At 35.8% G+C, this 17,251-nt stretch overlaps 1 protein-coding gene across 10 annotated transcripts in view; it reads left to right on the forward strand.

The window, feature by feature from the left end:
- Positions 1 to 502: 502 nt before the first annotated feature.
- The window catches only part of LOC111009207 (DNA topoisomerase, type IA, core), a 32,523-nt gene continuing 15,774 nt past the window's right edge, over positions 503 to 17,251 (forward strand). The window contains exons 1-7 of one of the 10 annotated variants that reach the window (XM_088124147.1): positions 504 to 683; positions 812 to 868; positions 2,445 to 2,548; positions 6,750 to 6,843; positions 8,662 to 8,761; positions 15,704 to 15,761; positions 15,845 to 15,913. In XM_088124147.1, the coding sequence (XP_087980273.1) occupies positions 660 to 683; positions 812 to 868; positions 2,445 to 2,548; positions 6,750 to 6,843; positions 8,662 to 8,761; positions 15,704 to 15,761; positions 15,845 to 15,913 (506 nt within the window). In that variant the 5' untranslated portion in view covers positions 504 to 659. Of the gene's footprint in view, positions 684 to 811; positions 869 to 2,444; positions 2,549 to 6,749; positions 6,844 to 8,661; positions 8,762 to 15,054; positions 15,296 to 15,703; positions 15,948 to 17,251 lie in introns of those variants that run through there. The other 9 variants (XM_088124150.1, XM_022282201.2, XM_088124148.1 and 6 more) reach the window with 9 other exon arrangements.

The raw sequence follows: 17,251 nt of genomic DNA on the forward strand, positions 1-17,251 counted from the left end.
GTGGAGTTGAAATAACTCACTCAAACCATATTTTTTAATGATTGTCGAATAAACTGTTATGGAATATGATGTAGGCTTCAATCCAAACTTGACATTAAGATTTGCATAGTAGTAGCAATGACTTTATTCAAAGTGTACGGTTCTACTTTCCACTGGACGAAACAAAAAGAAAGATCTCGTATACGACGGTTTCACTAAGGAATAATTTTTTAAAAAACTCCGTTTAAAAAACCCAAACAATACGGGAACAATTCAACCTTAGTACAGTAGAAAAAGACGGAAAACAAAAAGTAATCAAAATATGATCGAGTACCACATAAGGATAAAAGAAGGCATCCTCTCAAAGCGAACAATCCAACGATTTCCCCCCTTTTTTTCGCTTTTTCCTGGGAGTTTTTATAAGGCCTGGAGGAGCCTTTTAGATGGCCCAATTACTAAGCCCAAAGCCCATTTTACGCAGTTACCAACTCAACTATGCGCGCATTCTTCCTCTTGCTTGTTTATTTTTTTCTCCTCCTCTGTGTCCATTTCCTCGACCATCGACAAGATTTTGTTTCAGTTTCAGTTGTTGCTAGCTGATCGGTGCTTTATAGAAGAATCCCAATTCACTCACAAAGTCGCCGAGTTCTGTCTTTTAGGCTCCGGTGACAATCGTCATCATGGTCGCTTCAACTGTTCTTATGGTCTGTATGAGCCTCTGAATTCTTGTCTGAACTTCACCGATTTTTGTTTTTGTTTCTGTTTTTTTGCCATTAATTTGTCCTGTTTTTTCGTCTGGTTTCTTATTAACTGTTTATCGTCATTGTTTCAGGTGGCAGAGAAGCCAAGCATTGCGCTCTCAATTGCTTCTGCACTCTCTCATGGCCAAGTAAGTAGTAAGCAGTACATAATTTTTCTTCCTGATACGGTGAGTGTTTGGCAAGAAAACTTGTAGGGTTTTAATATTTAACTTGGGAGTTTATTTCTTTAAACTTTATTATTATTAACCGTGAGTGTCCGGGCTTGCATGCAGTTCGAGTATTTAACTTATTTAACTTGGAGTTTTGAACCCATTTCCCAGTTTCTTTTTACCTTTTTCACTGGCCCTAAAGACTCAGACAATAGATTATACGATATTGGAACACAAAAAACGGTTCTTAGCAGGAAGAGCTGATTAGCATTCGTAGGATATGGATAACTTGCAAAACCTCCCTTACAAAATATATGATTTGAACGTTACAAAATATATGATGTAGCATGTCATTAGAAAGCCTAGCATCGCACTCTCACTGTCTGCACGTGTATATAATTATTTAGTGGTAATTCCATATAACACCTTTAATCTTTTGGCTAATACTATTGAGTATTACATACTACGTTTGTTATTGTGTCTTTTTTTTTTTCCCTAAATTTATCTCCTTAGAATATTCTACGGGTATAGGAGTGTTTTTGTAGACAATGAATAATTTCGTTTGGTTGTATAGAGAAGGCCTAATCACGTAAAAATGTTTTACGAAAAGGCCTCGAGTTGGCACAAACTAAACTTAAGAAATAAACAGTGTAGAGTTAAACTTAAGACTGCAAGAGAAGAAACGAAAACAACAACAATGATTTTCTACAGCCATTGAAATTCATTGAAGATCCTTTCATTCCTTTCTAAGGATACTACAAGACTAGGCAAACACCATTAACGCACAAGTTGTGCTCTATTTTTAATGTTGTGGTCACAGACTCACAAAAACCTTGGAGCATATTCTCTTTCTAAAACCTAGGCAGTGACATTGATAGGTCTACAGATCCACCACATAGGAACAAGAGAGTAAGAGCTGGTCAGGGTTTTCACAGTTGTTTTTACATTCACCACCCTGATTCAAAATGTAAGATTTAAATGAAATTTTACTCTTTGGGGATCTATGCTTCCCATTATATTACAAAACATTAATTGTAGAGGGGAAGATGAAATTTTACTATTTGTAAGTATTGACTGTAACAAACTGAAAAGTGTAGTAGTGATTAATATATCCCTAGTAACCAATCTATCACTCAAAATGATTTATGTTTATGTTTAAGCCGGCATATTTTTGCACATATTTGTGCTTCCATGGTCAATTCCAAGAAGGTTGTAAAGATCCAGCTTATTTTGAAGTTAGTTGATGTTGGTTATGATGGCCTGGTTTTGCTAAGGGCTTACTTCTTTTCTGTAGCTTATTTTAATTTTGGAAAAGCTTGAGTTTTCATGTTGAGCTTGGCTTCTTTTAGATTTGAGTTTTTTTAATTATTTTTTTATTATTTCTTTGTTATTTTTGGGCTATAGAGAAATTATGTATAATTTTTTTGGGCTGTTTTTTAAATCTCCTAATAGGAGTTTTGTACCTTTTCATTTTATCAACGAAAAGTATTGTTTCCTTGTAAAAAAAAGTTTCGGAAGTAATACTGACACGTCACTCAACATGTTAATGTTACAGATGTCTACGAGAAAGGGTAGCACAGATATACATGAATTTGATGGGAGATTTCTTGGGCTTCATGCACATTATAAAGTGACATCAGTCATTGGACATATTTTCAGGTGCCTTTTCATTTAACTACCTTTAGGGTATGTGGGGAATGTTATTTTGGTACTTAAATTATATACATGTAAAGAACATGAAGACTGAAGAAACTTTATTGATTTTACAACTATCTTTTAAAGGGATCTGTACGAGATTCACATACAATGAATAACTAGTTTGGTTGTTGCAGTTGCAACTTTGGCTATCCTTGGCTTAACCTGTGGTGAACAAATATTTCTTTGTTTCTCGCATTGCACTTTATCGTTACTGACTTTTCTACTAAGATAACTTTTAGCTTTCTTTTACAGGTCTGTATGCTTTTCCTCTATAACACCATAACACGTGCTTTAATATCTTTTCTGCACTTGGAATCTTTATGCACGACTGTCTGTCCTTGAGCCAAGGCGAGGCATGGTGTTTTTTATTGATATCAATGGAATTTCAGAAGTTACTCCTAAGGAATTTAGAAAGAGCACTTCCATTTGGAAGTGGTCAGAGAAGGAAAAGAATTATAAAGCTCTTTAGAACAAGAGCCCAAGAGGGTCCGCCAGGAAGTGTATTGTTTCATTCTGTAGTTTTCCTGGTTTTGTCTTCATGTCTAAAAGGTTGAAGCCTTTGGGGATGAATGTAAAAAGGTGGAATCTAATTACTTTTGCTGACTTAGTAGTGGAGCATGGCAGGCTTGTGGGAATTGGCTGTCAGTGGTTTGATACTTCTCTAAGAAATGAAAGATTAGATTGTAAAAGCAATCTACTCAATTGTTTTAGCAAAAAGTTGTGGATGTGGGCGTACAGGTGTAGAGTTAAGTAATTTTCAAAGGGAGATGAAAATATAAACTGATAGATGCGTTTCCCACTCCATCAAGCTGTCCATTTTAGCTTGTTCTCTGATTTCAGCATGATTTGGGTTCTTGATCACTCCATCAATCTGTCCATTTTTAGCATTTTTTTGTAAGAAACATATATTTCGTCGAAATTGATGTTGTGAATATACAAAAATGGGGAAGAATCCCAAACACCGGGTTACTAAAAGGCCTTCTAGTTTGTTATTAGTTTGTGCGAGGTTGTTAAGACTATAATCTGTGAAATACCTGAGCCAAAACTTGGCCATAGAACCTGTTGAAAGGAAGATATTTATTGTAGAGGATTTTGTTATTCCTTTCTAGTCAAATGGTTCAGAGGAAGGCTCGAATCAGTTGAACCATAGAATTGCTCCATCTTTTTTGAAAGGATGACCCGCTAGTGAGAAATGGAGGAGAATGTTCATATTGAAGTGGAGGGGACTTTGCCAACCAAAAGATGCTCGGATCCCATTCCAAAATTCAGCAGCAAATTTACAAGCGATAAACAAATGGCTTTGAGTTTCTGAGTCCTTCATGCACATATTGCAACTAGGGGAGATAGAAATGAAAAGGAGCTTCTTCTGGACCATATCATGTGTGTTGATAGTTGTGACTTAGTTACCTTCCGAAAAAAGTGATTCCCTTACCGTACTTGTCCTTCCAAATTTTTTTTTAGAGGTATGGATGATAGGATTTGGCCTTAATAGCCCCTGAAGCCATCAATAAAGAACACTATCCCAAAGTCGGTTAGGAAGTACAACGCTAGCCCAAGAGTTCCCTAACATCTATCTTTTGTCCTCAAAATAGAAGCCTATGGTTCGGAGTGCTGGAAGGAGAATGAGAATGATTGGGACTTGGGGTTGAGAAGGGGACTTCGTGACAGAGAAGTGGATAGTTGGCTGGGTCTTGTGAGCAAGATCGATACAATACGTATTGGGGAGGGAATTGATAAAGCTGTTTGGTCTCTTGACTCATCCGGCACCTTCACAACAAAATCGGCTTTCAGAAACCTCTTTGAAATAACTCCAAAGCTGAATTTGCCCTTGATTTCTCTCAATTGGAAATATGGGATCCCCAAGAAGGTTAAAGTCTTCTTATGGTTGCTAGAGCGATTAATTCTCACGATAGGCTCCAAAGAAAGTGCCCAAATTGGGTGTTATCCCCTTCAGTTTGTGTGCTATGTTTTGAAAAGGAAGAGTCTATAGATCACATTTTTATACACTGTCCTTTTGCTTTGAAGGGCTGGTCTTTTTTGCTGCAAATTTTTGGTTTCACGAGGTGTATGCCATCTCGCATTGATGATTGGTTGTTGGAAGCACTCCAAGGGTGGCATCTCAAAGGAAAGGCGAAAATTCTATGGAATTGTGCGGCTAGAGCCCTTCTTTGGAACATTTGGTTGGAGAGGAATTATGGAATTTTTGAAGATAAGTCCTCTTCGTTTGATACGTTTTGTAATAGTGTACAGCTTCACTCTTCTTGATGGTGTCATAGACATGAAAAATTCTTTTGTAATTTCAGCTTCTCTATGATTATGCACGACTGGAGAGCTATTCTTAAGTAGTTCTTGGGAGGGGTCAAAGAGAGTATAGCTCAGCGGTAATTGACATATACCTCGAACCATGAGGTTGTGAGTTCAATCCCCCATCCCCACGTGTTGTACTAAAAAAAGGTAGTTCTTGGGAGGGGATCCCTCCTCCCCTGCCCTTAGGTTGTCCCTTTCTTTTGTTATTTTAATGAAAGGTTTCTTATCCAAAAAAAAAACTATCCCAAAGTTGGTGAAGCAAAGATTCTTCCTATTTATGGTTAAGGTGTCTTTTTTTAGCTTGGCTCATTCAGGTCTTACAAAAAATCGGAACTTTGACTCCTTGCTTCGCCTGCTGTTTGTTGGGTTCTTTGGCTTGAGTGCAATAAGCAGACTTTTGCAGAGGAAGATTCTTCACTTTACCAACTTTGGGATAGTGTTCTTTATTAGTGGCTATGTGGGCTATTAAGGCCAAATCCCTTCATAATTACACTTTTCTACCTTACTGACCAATTGGAGAGAAATAGATTAAAGAAACTTAAGGAATCAATATTTTTGAAACTATAACAAATAAAGAGAGGGATGCAGCAATTTAATTCAATCTTCATTTGGATTAATTTGAAAAAAATTTCTTAAGAAAATTTTATGTAACGTTAGGAGGCAGTGGGGCAATTTGGTTCTAGTGTTATACATTGTTCTTACTAAGAGGCTAGAGTGTCCTTTTGAAACAGGAAATTACAGAAAAGATGTAATTAAGGATCGTGAGGTTGAATGGAAAAGAATGGTTGCTCATTGATAGTTCATTATACTATTGGAACTATGTTTTTGGATGTATCTTCAAGTATTAAAACTAGAGAAAATATTTTTGAACTCTTGAATGGCATGGTAGAGAAGATTGGAAAAAAATGACATAAAAGTTGTCATGGGTATTGTTCCGAAGTTATGTCCTAGTTGGTAAGTTCTTTTTTTTTTTACTTCATCCTTCTCTCTCTAAGAGGTTTGGTTACTTCATTTATTATGGACCATAAGTAAATATTTGAAAGAAAAATGATCCCATTTGCACTGGACACCATGTGTCATTCATGGTATAGATTTGCTTTGAGGGGATATTGGAAAGTTGATCAAGTAAAAAAAGCGTCTTAAGAGGATAGTAACATTTTTCATTCATAACCACCTATTTTCGCTTAACCTGATGAGAGCAATTGCTCAGCATTCATATAAATGGAATAACTTTAAGATAGGTTTTATCTCTAAGGAATGGATAATCCTTCTTCTAATGAGAACTAGGAAAGTTTTGTTTATTTTAATGGTCCCATTTTTGGGTTTTAACTATTAAGCAATTGTTTTTAATATTGATTAACGTATACTGGGAGGGGCCTTCGTTTAAGCCCCCCATTTTAGCAGGGAAATGCCTTCATCTCCCTAGCTTTTCTTTTGTATGATTCCTTTTGAATGGAAAGTTTCGTGTCTCTCCATATATATCTATCTATATAGTTTTACACAATACGCTCCTTATTAATTATTTATTACTTTCCTTAATTAATGGTAAAGGCTTAAGTATTATTTTATTCCACAAATTATTCAATTGTTGTTCCAAGGTGTCTTATTAATATGGTATAGTATAGATTGGTAAATACTGGTTTTGTGCCTATTAATTTGCAAGATTACTCTTTGCTGAATGATTGTTTAGTTTCTCTGATACTTCCCGACTAAGTTTACTTGTATGCTTGTTTTGAGCCGTTTCATGATGATGCACTAGTCTTTTACTCTTTCTGGCTTCTTTATTTATTTTATTTTATAAGTAACAATTTCTGACTCATTTTTTAGTGCATTTCTCTGTCTTTTTGGGGTTTAGTATAGATTTCCCAGATAGATTTCAAAATTGGACAACCACTGATCCCTTGGATCTTTTTCAAGCTTCAGTAATTAAGACGGAATCAAATCCAAAGGTACGAGTTGTTCTTACATTTTTTATGTAGTTTGTAGACTACTCTCTCACATTGTGGAAAATTGGTCAAAAAGTTAACTAGGAGAAATAGTTTGCCATAGTTAATCAACTAAACAGACTCTTTCTTAACTAAAGCAAACTATTCCTTTTAAGTTTGCATTAGTTTTTCAACTAATTTCATTTATAACATATAAATTCTATTTGAAACCTAGGTCCCCTCATATTCTTTTTTTTTTTTTTGTCTAATGTAGTTTATATTCTTGGTTTTCTTTTTGTCTATTTATTTTTATTTTTTATAGTCCACAAAATTCACGTGCTTCTCATTTATATGTGCCACTCATTTATCCATCTCTCTTCTCTCCTTTGTTTTGTTTTCATATTTTCTCCTTTGATTAATGTCTTCCTTTCTTCTTTGTTTGTCTGAGAGAGATATTCCCATATGGCAAGGAGCATCTGAATTTTTTCATGACAATTAAGAAAATGATGGATGAGATCTAACTTGAAAGAGGATACCCGGTTGGAGAATACTGCCCCATTAGTGCTCTCTTTGCCTTAGAAACCTTGAAATCTCAAAATCACCTTTGTGTTCACTGGATGGAAGAAGGCTGTAGTGGTATTTGTTGGGTACTTTCAACTGTGCTTGGCTGGCTTCTCTCTTGGCCTTGGCCCACATTGTCTAGAAGAAATAGTTACCGTTCTTCCATTAAAATAGCAAACAAAGGTGTTATGTGTTTGTTCAAAGAATATAATGTAAGTTTGACTCATTGTACACTACCAAAAAAAAAAAAGGGAAAAGGAAAAGAACACGTAGGTAAAGCAGATAATACAAGGTGTGATGGTAATGTGTGTGCGTGTGCCGTGTTGTGTGATCACGTGTATTGTGGTCACCTTGGGAAAAAAATTCGAAGCCACAGGTTTGCTCTTATCTTGGGGTGCTCGTTGCTGGTGCTTGGGGGTAACTTAAATGTCAAAAGGAACTTTGGAAATCTACTTGTGGTAATGGAATTAGAGAAATGATAAAATTTGCCAAATTTTTGGAATGCTTATCTTCTAGAACTTCTATCATCAAATGACCAATTCACTTGACCACACTTGCTGATTGATAAATTTTGAAAGAGAACTTTTTTTTGTGTGTGTGTGTGTGTGGTTTATTGGACAAGGGAGGATTATCCCCATTGGTTCTATTGAAAGTTCTATTCTCCATTTTTTCTTGGTGGTGTATCTTGTTTAAAGAGGCATTCAATGATCAAATTGTACTTTGTGACACTGTTCTCTCTCGACGAAGATTTATGGCAGGTTTCTGTGACTTTTGCATTCAGTATTGTGCCTAGTTAGGAAAGGAATGAGAAACTTGCTGAGTAGGTGACCTTAATCCTGATATATTTATAAACAAAGTAAATTTCTCTCTACCGTTCCATATTGTGGAGCATTGATATGGGAAGAAGGAGGATTCTTTGGGGATTAGAGTGATTGCAGTATTCCCAGCCTCCATTTAGCTTCAATTATTGTTCTTTCTTTAGTTACCTCTTTTTTATGACCTAGATGGGGCTCTCCGTAGTAATTATTTGGTTTTGTTTTTGTTTTTTCCCCTTGGATTTTTTTGTGAAGGCTTGCTTTTGAACCTTATTTTGTTTATTCAATGTCTAGTCTGTTATCAAATTAAAAAAAATATCACATATTTGGTTGAGCTCAAGAAGTGTTTCACCATATCATGCACTGTTTTGTTTATTTTTATATGATGTTAAATTTCCAGGATAAATATGATTTTTTTCCAGCTTTTCTTGTTAATAAAATATTAACTATTTTTGTTGGTTTTAAGGCTCATATACGTCAACATTTAAGTCGAGAAGCACGTGGTTGTGATTGTTTGGTCTTATGGTTGGATTGCGATCGTGAAGGTGAAAATATTTGTTTCGAAGGTACTTATCCCCCTGAAATCATTAATCCAATTTTTGTTGTCTTATTGGTTAAGATAATCTAATCTATATAAATTCCTACAGTTTTTTTTATTTTTCCTTTCTTTTTTGTCTACAAACTTTTCATTGATTTAATGAAAAGGAAAGGAAACAATAATGTTTTGGATACAAACTCCCAATGATCAAAAGAAGAAGAAAAAAACAGAGAATCCAATTAAGAAGAATGAATTCATCCCAGTTCGTACAAATAACAATAGAAGGAAGAATGTGCAAATAAATTAGGAAGTGCACACCTATGAGAGGCCCTGAATTTAGCTAGATCGGCCCCAAGATTTACACTTGTCTTCAAAGATTCTTTGATTTCTTTCAAACCAAAATTTTGTTTTATGCTTGTCTTCAGTATTTTTTCCTTCCTTCTATTTGTAGTCATATATTATCTATTTATCTCTCTTTGGTTTTGCCCTCATCTCCTTTCGTTAAAAACCTGTGTCTAACAGTGTTGAATTCTAGTTGTGTTTTTTCCCCCTGGGAACGTATCCATTGATATATGAAAAAATACCAAGTAAAAGCAAGGGCAAGCTTTCCTTTCCTGAACTTTGGCAGGGTTGAGGGAGCAATTATTTTGGGAAACCATCATGGGTTATTGCATGGTCACCTGTACAAATGAACCTTTAGACAACCTGACCCAAGATTTTATGGAATCCAAGATCTAACAAGATTTGTGCCTATTACACGTTGATAGGAATACTAATGAGCTCAAATGACTGTCCAAGCAACTCGTTGATAGGTTGCATCTCCTATCAATACTCAAGAGTATTTCTTTACATCGCTAGAATTTGGATATTACTCTCTGAGCAACTATGGTGTAGGCTTATAGGGATATGTTTTTGTTAATTGGAGAGAGTAAAAAATATACTCCTTGATTCAAACATGTAACTTAGGTCTTCTTATATAGGAGAATGACCTACTACAAATAAGGAAAAGTAATAAACACCATAAAGACTGAATATCAACAATAAAGACTAAATATTGACAACTAATATTGACAACTAATATTGACACCTAATATTTACACAAATATTAATAAATCCAACACTCCCCCTCAAGCTGGTTTGAAGATGTCGTCCATAGCCAGCTTGCTGATTAAATTGTCGAATTGTTTCTTTGGAAGTCCCTTGGTTAAAACATCGGCAATTTGCTCTGTTGTCGGAAGATAAGGGATACATATTGTACCTGCATCAATCTTCTCTTTAATAAAATGTTTGTCAACCTCGATATGTTTGGTTCGGTCATGTAGCACTGGGTTATGAGCTATAGATATGGCAGACTTATTGTCACAATAAATTCGTATAGGTGTTGGCTGAGGAATATTCAATTCTTCAAGTATCCTTTTGATCCATATACCTTCACAAATTCCATGAGCCAATGCTCTAAACTCTGCTTCAGCACTACTCCTGGCCACTACATTTTGTTTTTTGCTCCTCCATGTAACTAGGTTTCCTCCAACAAAGGAACAGTAACCAGAAGTAGACCTTCTGTCGGTAGTACTTCCAGCCCAATCTGCATCAGTATAAACTTCTACTTGGAAGTGGTTATTCTTTTCGAATAAAATACCTTTTCCAGGAGTTCCCTTCAAATATCTCAAGATTCTGTAGACAGCTTCAAAATGAGTTGGTCCAGGTGCATGCATGAATTGATTTACCATACTTACAGCAAATGCAATATCTGGTCGTGTATGTGACAGATAAATTAATCTTCCCACGAGTCTCTGGTATTGCTCTCTATCCTTTATTTCTTCTGCGTTTGCTGCTTGTAATTTCAAGTTAGGTTCAATAGGAGTTTCTGCGATCCTGAAACCAAGCAATCCTGTTTCTCCAAGTAAGTCAAGAACATATTTTCTTTGATTAACGAATATACCTTTCTTCGATCTTGCGAATTCCATTCCTAGAAAATATTTTAATGTTCCCAAGTCCTTGATTTGAAACTCACTTGCCAGATTTTTCTTGAGACCAGCTAGTCCTGCTTCATCATCACCAGTGAGAATAATATCATCTACATAGACAATCAGAATTGAGATTTTATTATTCTTAGAGTGTTTATAAAATATAGTATGGTCAGCTTGACTCTGGAGAAATCCATAACTCGATATGACTTTTCCAAATCGTTCGAACCAAGCTCTAGGAGACTGTTTGAGGCCATAGAGAGATTTCTTTAATCTGCAGATTTTATTCCAACCGAGTTCTTTTTCAAAACCTGGTGGCAAATCCATAAAAACTTCTTCCTCAAGGTTGCCATTGAGAAAAGCATTTTTCACATCAAGCTGGTGGAGAGGCCAATTTGAATTAACTGCAAGAGACAAAAGAACTCTAATAGAGTTAATTTTTGCAACAGGAGCAAACGTTTCCTGATAATCTATCCCGTAGGTTTGTGTGAAGCCTTTAGCTACCAATCTAGCCTTGTATCTCTCGATGCTACCATCTGCATTACATTTTACGGTAAACACCCATTTACATCCCACTGGTTTCTTATCCTTTGGCAATTCTACTATCTCCCAAGTACTGTTTTGCTTTAGAGCATTCATCTCCTCCATGACAGCTAGTTTCCAATTTGGATCTTCTAAAGCTTCATGTATATTCCTTGGAACAAACAAATTAGTTATCCTAGATGTGAAGGCCTTATGACTATTTGATAGTTTTTCATATGAAATGTAGTTCGATATAGGATATTTGGTACAACTTCGAACGCCTTTTCTAATGGCTATGGGAACATCAAGGTCAGAGACAACATGTGAATTATTTTGAAAATTTGAAGAAGAGGGATTACCAGACAATGTTGAAGAGGGAGGATTATCAGACAGTTCAGTTTCATTTCTCGGAGTCTCAGATTGGCTTTGTGAAGGAGTAACTATTTGATCTTGGTTCCTCTGATTGAATTTCCTTCTAATATAAAACTTTAACTCAGAACTAGGATTCGCAAAATCGTTTTGTAGTATTTCTCCCCCTGATTGGACAGTTTCTATGCTTGACATTGAAGGACTAGTAAAATCCAAATAGGTAGGACTAGGAAGGGGAACAGAAATATCCCAAAAATTATCTTCCAAATTCATTTTCTCCCCCTGAAGAGAATTTTGGGTAAAATATGGTTGATTTTCTAAGAAAGACACATCCATACTCACAAAAAAAATTTTTGTCTGAGGATCAAAACATTTGTAACCTTTTTGACCTGAAGCATAGCCTAAAAAAACACATTTAATAGCGCAAGGGTCAAGTTTCGACCTGAAATGACTAGGTGTGTGAACGTAAGTAGTACACCCAAAAACTTTGAGAGGAGTTCTGAAATTTAAAACTTTAGTAGGCATCCTATTTATTAGGTAGGTCGCTGTGAGAATCGCTTCCCCCCATAAATATTTTGGAACATGCATAGAAAACATTATAGCACGTGCTACTTCAAGTAAATGCCTATTTTTTCTTTCAGCAATCCCATTTTGTTGAGGAGTATCCCGACAAGTAGACTGATGAACCATACCTTTTTCTTTCAAAAAATTTCCCAAAAACTCGTTAAAATACTCAGTTCCATTATCAGAATGTAAAATACAAATTTTTGTTTGAAATTGAGTTTCAATCATCTCATAAAAGTTTTTGAAAATGTCTTTCACCTCAGATTTTTTTGACATTAAATAAACCCAAGACAGGCGAGTATGATCGTCAATGAAAGTAATAAACCATCTTCTTCCACTATGAGTACTGATTTTAGAAGGACCCCAAACATCACTGTGAATTAAGTAAAATGGCTTGGAAGCTTTATAAGGTTTTGGAAAACATGTGGAGAGATGATTTTTTGCTAAAACACAACTTTCACAATTAAAAGATGAACAATCAATTCCCTTAAATAACTTTGGAAACAGATATTTTAAATAGAAAAAACTGGGATGTCCTAGTCTACGATGCCAAAGCATAATTTGTTCCCTAACAGGAAGAGAACTAATACTACTAAGACCCTGAGTTATTTTATTACTAAAGGTACCTTCATCAAAGTAGTAGAGACCATCAATCATCCTACCGCGGCCAATTATCCTCTCCAAGTTTGAAAAATACAATGGGATTCAAAGAAAGTAACACGATAATTAGAATCTTTAGAAAGTTGGTTGACAGGTAAAAGATTACATGCTAATTGTGGAACATGAAGGACAAACTGTAACGAAATGGTCTCAGTCAATTTAATGGTTCCTTTGCCTGCAACAGAAGAAAAACTACCATATGCAATTCTATTTTTTTCATTGGAATATGAAGGAAGGTATGATTCAAAGAGATTAGAAGAACTTGTCATATGATCAGAAGCTCCAGAATCTATAATCCATGGAGATGAGTTACTACACGAGAAAGCCTTAGAATAAATACCTGTTTGTGTCAAGGATACACATGAGTTATTAGAAGGTAAATTGGAGGATAGCAATTTTAGGATTTGATGAATTTGCTCTATACTTGAGTCACCACGACTATCACCAAACATTTCTCTACCATTGTCAGTTGAGATTTGGACCATTTTAAATAAACAACTTGTCCTGAACAACTTTGCCTGAACAAAAACTAACAACAGAATCACACCACCAGATAGTAATTAACCAAATCAAATCAGGCCACAAATTGATATTAGAAATGAGATAACCATAACCAGGAGAGTCGAACTAAGTCAGAATAAGTTACGGCAGATGAACCAACCCGAACCGATTTGAACCAAAGCCCTGAACAATGCAATACTTAGAAAATCTCCGACGGACAGGATTGACGGTGATTATAGAGGCGGTGGTGAGATCTGCGAGCAGAAGAGGTCGACTGTGAGCAGAAGATGGTGACCAACAAGAGTGCTGGCGGATCGAAGACGGCGAGGATATGCGCCAGGCAAAGATGGGCGATCGCAAATACCAGACGAAGGGACGCGGAGGTCGACTGATGAGGGGTCACGTCGCGGTGGATCTGTGCGGATGACGGAGACCGTCGAACGACAGGTTGCGTCGCGGATGGGAGTAGCGGCGGATCTGTGCGGATGTCACCGGTGAGGACGACGGTGAGGACGACGGATCGACGGCAACAACTGCGTTGTCGTGGGGAGTTCGTCGGAGGTAGACTTACCGGAAGGAGGAATGGATGCCGGCTAGGGTTTTGATTGACAGCTAGGGTTTTGAAATTAGGGTTTGGTATTTTTGATGATGGCTAGGGTTTTGAGAGTTAGGGTTTACTTCCTAAGCTCTGATTTTGGAGAGAGTAAAAAATATACTCCTTGATTCAAACATGTAACTTAGGTCTTCTTATACAGGAGAATGACCTACTACAAACAAGGAAAAGTAATAAACACCATAAAGACTGAATATCAACAATAAAGACTAAATATTGACAACTAATATTGACACCTAATATTTACACAAATATTAATAAATCCAACAATTTTGTAACCTGTTTAACATCTTAATAAATTTTGGTTAATAGGCTTATGTTTAACCCTAAGTCAAAAGACTGGTTCACCATTTTAATTATTCACAAAAATCTCATAACCTGGCTTATAAATATAAAGGTTGGTTTCCCATTTATACATTCATTCTTTTTCCGATATTATTTAAATAATTCCCTCATTTCTACTGGTTCTACCAATTTTAAGTTTGATGTAACTAACAGTAGTTAGTTCTACTTAAGTTAGTTTTAGTTAGTTAGTCTTTAAGTTTGGGTTGTTAACCCATTTGACCGTGGCCTCTTCTCTATAAATAAGAGGTCATTTGTAACTTTAAAGGCATCTAATACAAATCATCTTTCAATCTTACTTTGACTACACCAAAGTTCCTAAGCAAGGAAGGACTTGGTTGCCCAAAAGAAACGACTCTGAGAAATCCCCGAGTATTGATAAGAGATGCAACCTCTTTTTTTGGTGAGCTATCAGCGGCAATGTTTGAACTACGACACCACCTCCTCTCCTTGGAGGATTATCTAAAACCTATGACAGGCTTGAAAGAAAGCACAGAAGGATAGTAACATTCAATTCAAAACATTTCTCATCAAATTGAACCTTGGCCCCCTTTGGCAAATTGCAATCAAAGGAGGAGTTTTTGGTAATCTCCTTATGATTGGGGTTTGATTATCCTCCCCTTTTTATTTTCTCCTTGATAGGCGTCCCATAGAAGGAATCTCTTTTGCAATATTTCATACCATCAATGAAATATTTGTTTCCTATTTTTAATGAAAATGAAACTTCATTGATTAAATGATTAACAAAACAAACCTCCAATTAAGGAGAATATTTGTTTTTTATGAAAAGACAGAAAAAAAAGGGAAAGATACTAGGAGACAGACTAGCCAATCGTTCAGAAGAAGAAAAAGTGTTTAAGAATTCACAGTGGGTAGGAGAGACAAACTGCAAGGAATAACAAGATATGGGCATCGAACTAGCAAGAAGCTAATTCCAGGAACTGAGTCTTGCTTTCTTGGAAGAATCTGAATCAAAACCAGAGGAAGGAATTCATTAAGGGTGAAAACGAGATGTACCATTCAAGTAAGCAAGATTCATGCAATTACATAAACATAATTGATCTTCCTACGTTTGATGGCAAACTCAATGCAATGATTTCTTGATTGGTTGAAACAAATTGACAATGGCTTTTTCGAATATAGGAAGATACTTGAAAAAGGAAAGGTAAAACTTGATTTTGTGAAGAAAAGTGGTATGTGGTCTATTATTTGCCTCACCTCGAGAAAATGTACATTATAACATTATGAGCTCTTCATAGTATTCGTCTACTCTAAAGTTTTACCGCCCAGTATAGATTGTAGTACTTGAATAATAACAAAAATAGGTGGGATTTTTTATTTAGTTTCATTTGATTCATTTGATGTATCTATTCTGTTTATTGATATCATTTGTTTCTTATCAAGAAAATATTAACATTGGTTCTGCTTGCAGTTATTGAGTGCACCGGATTTGGTGGCAATGAATTTCGGAAAAAAGTGTATCGTGCAAGGTTTTCTTCTGTTACTGAAAAAGATATTTTGAAGGCTTTGGATAACCTTGTTCAACCTAATAGAAATGAGGCACTGGCTGTAGATGCTCGACAAGAGATAGATTTGAAAGTAGGAGTTGCCTTTACGCGTTTTCAGACTACCTTCTTTCAGGGTAAATATGGAAACCTTGATTCCAGACTCATCTCGTGAGTTCTCTTCTTGCTCACCTTCTTTGTACATTTATATTATATATTACAGATATAATTATATTAATAAATACATACAATGTGTCCATATAATTTTATGCATGTTATATTATTATTCGTTTATAGCTTTTGATGCATTGAGGGAAACATATATTTCTGCTATTAAATTCTTACCTCTTTCAGATATTGCTATAATGTCTCGTTGGAATTTAGCAATAAGTGTTGTCCTATATAATAACGTAGTCAAACATGAAAAGCTAGAAAGAGATGGTGGATCTCTAATTTTGCTTTCAATGTAAGGTTTTCTTGTTTGTCCAATCAATCAAGATACTGGAATTTTGAATCAATCAGGGATCTTCTCAGCTAAGGACCTAAGGTCCCTGTTTTGCTATACCTTTATGGACCTTCTAAAGGATTTGAATATAGCTGTATGGAAGTCAAAATCTCCCTAAAATGTGAAAATTTCCATGTCGATGTTATACTTATGATCGAATTCACTCAAGAATTCCCTCTTCATACCTTTTCTCCTAGCTGGTGCAGGCTCTGTAACAATGGCATTCAAAGTCTTGAACACCACTTCCTTCACTGTCCTGTGCTAACTGTTGGAGGCTCCAATTCCATACTTATGATCCTCAACGGTGTCTGAACATGGAGTTTAATTATTTTATTTATCAACTTATAAGTGTTATGAGCTAAGAAAAACTTCCTTTGGGTGCAAATATACTCCTCGTGAAATCTAGTTGGAAACGAAGAGGAGCTTTGTAGGTTTAGTGAGGATTCTTCATGACATTTAGGACTTAGGAGTTAGATATGTTGTTTCCTCTTGGAGTTTTCTCGACAAGAGTTACTCCTTACCAACTATGGAGTTTTTTTTCCTTTTTATTTTTTAATTCTTACATATAACTCCCTTATCGTTTGGGTTGTCAAGATTTCTTCTCTTCCTCCCATTTTGAATATGTTTCTCTATTAATGATATAGTCTATGTTTCCTATTTAAAAGGTTTTACTTATTTAAAAACCTTTCATTTGGCGTGCTTGGAAAATTTGTTTTTGAGATTTTTTTTGTTGTTGTTGTTGTAGTTTTACTGTTTTGGATGTCAAGTAATAATAGTTGGTTAAGCTCCCTCTCACTGATGGAGGTCTCGGCATAGGTAACATCAGGAATAGGAATCATTCCCTGCTATCAAAATGGATCTGGCAATTCATTACTGAACCTAACCACCTTTGGAGGAAATTTATATAGGCGAAACACATGGGTGCATCTCCTACAATCTGGCCTGCCTTTCCTCCCCCTGTTCCTATAAA

This window comes from Momordica charantia, assembly GCF_013281855.1.
Source record: "Momordica charantia cultivar OHB3-1 chromosome 5 unlocalized genomic scaffold, Mcharantia_2.0 BLBB01000005.1, whole genome shotgun sequence".
NCBI classification, from domain to species: Eukaryota; Viridiplantae; Streptophyta; class Magnoliopsida; order Cucurbitales; family Cucurbitaceae; genus Momordica; species Momordica charantia.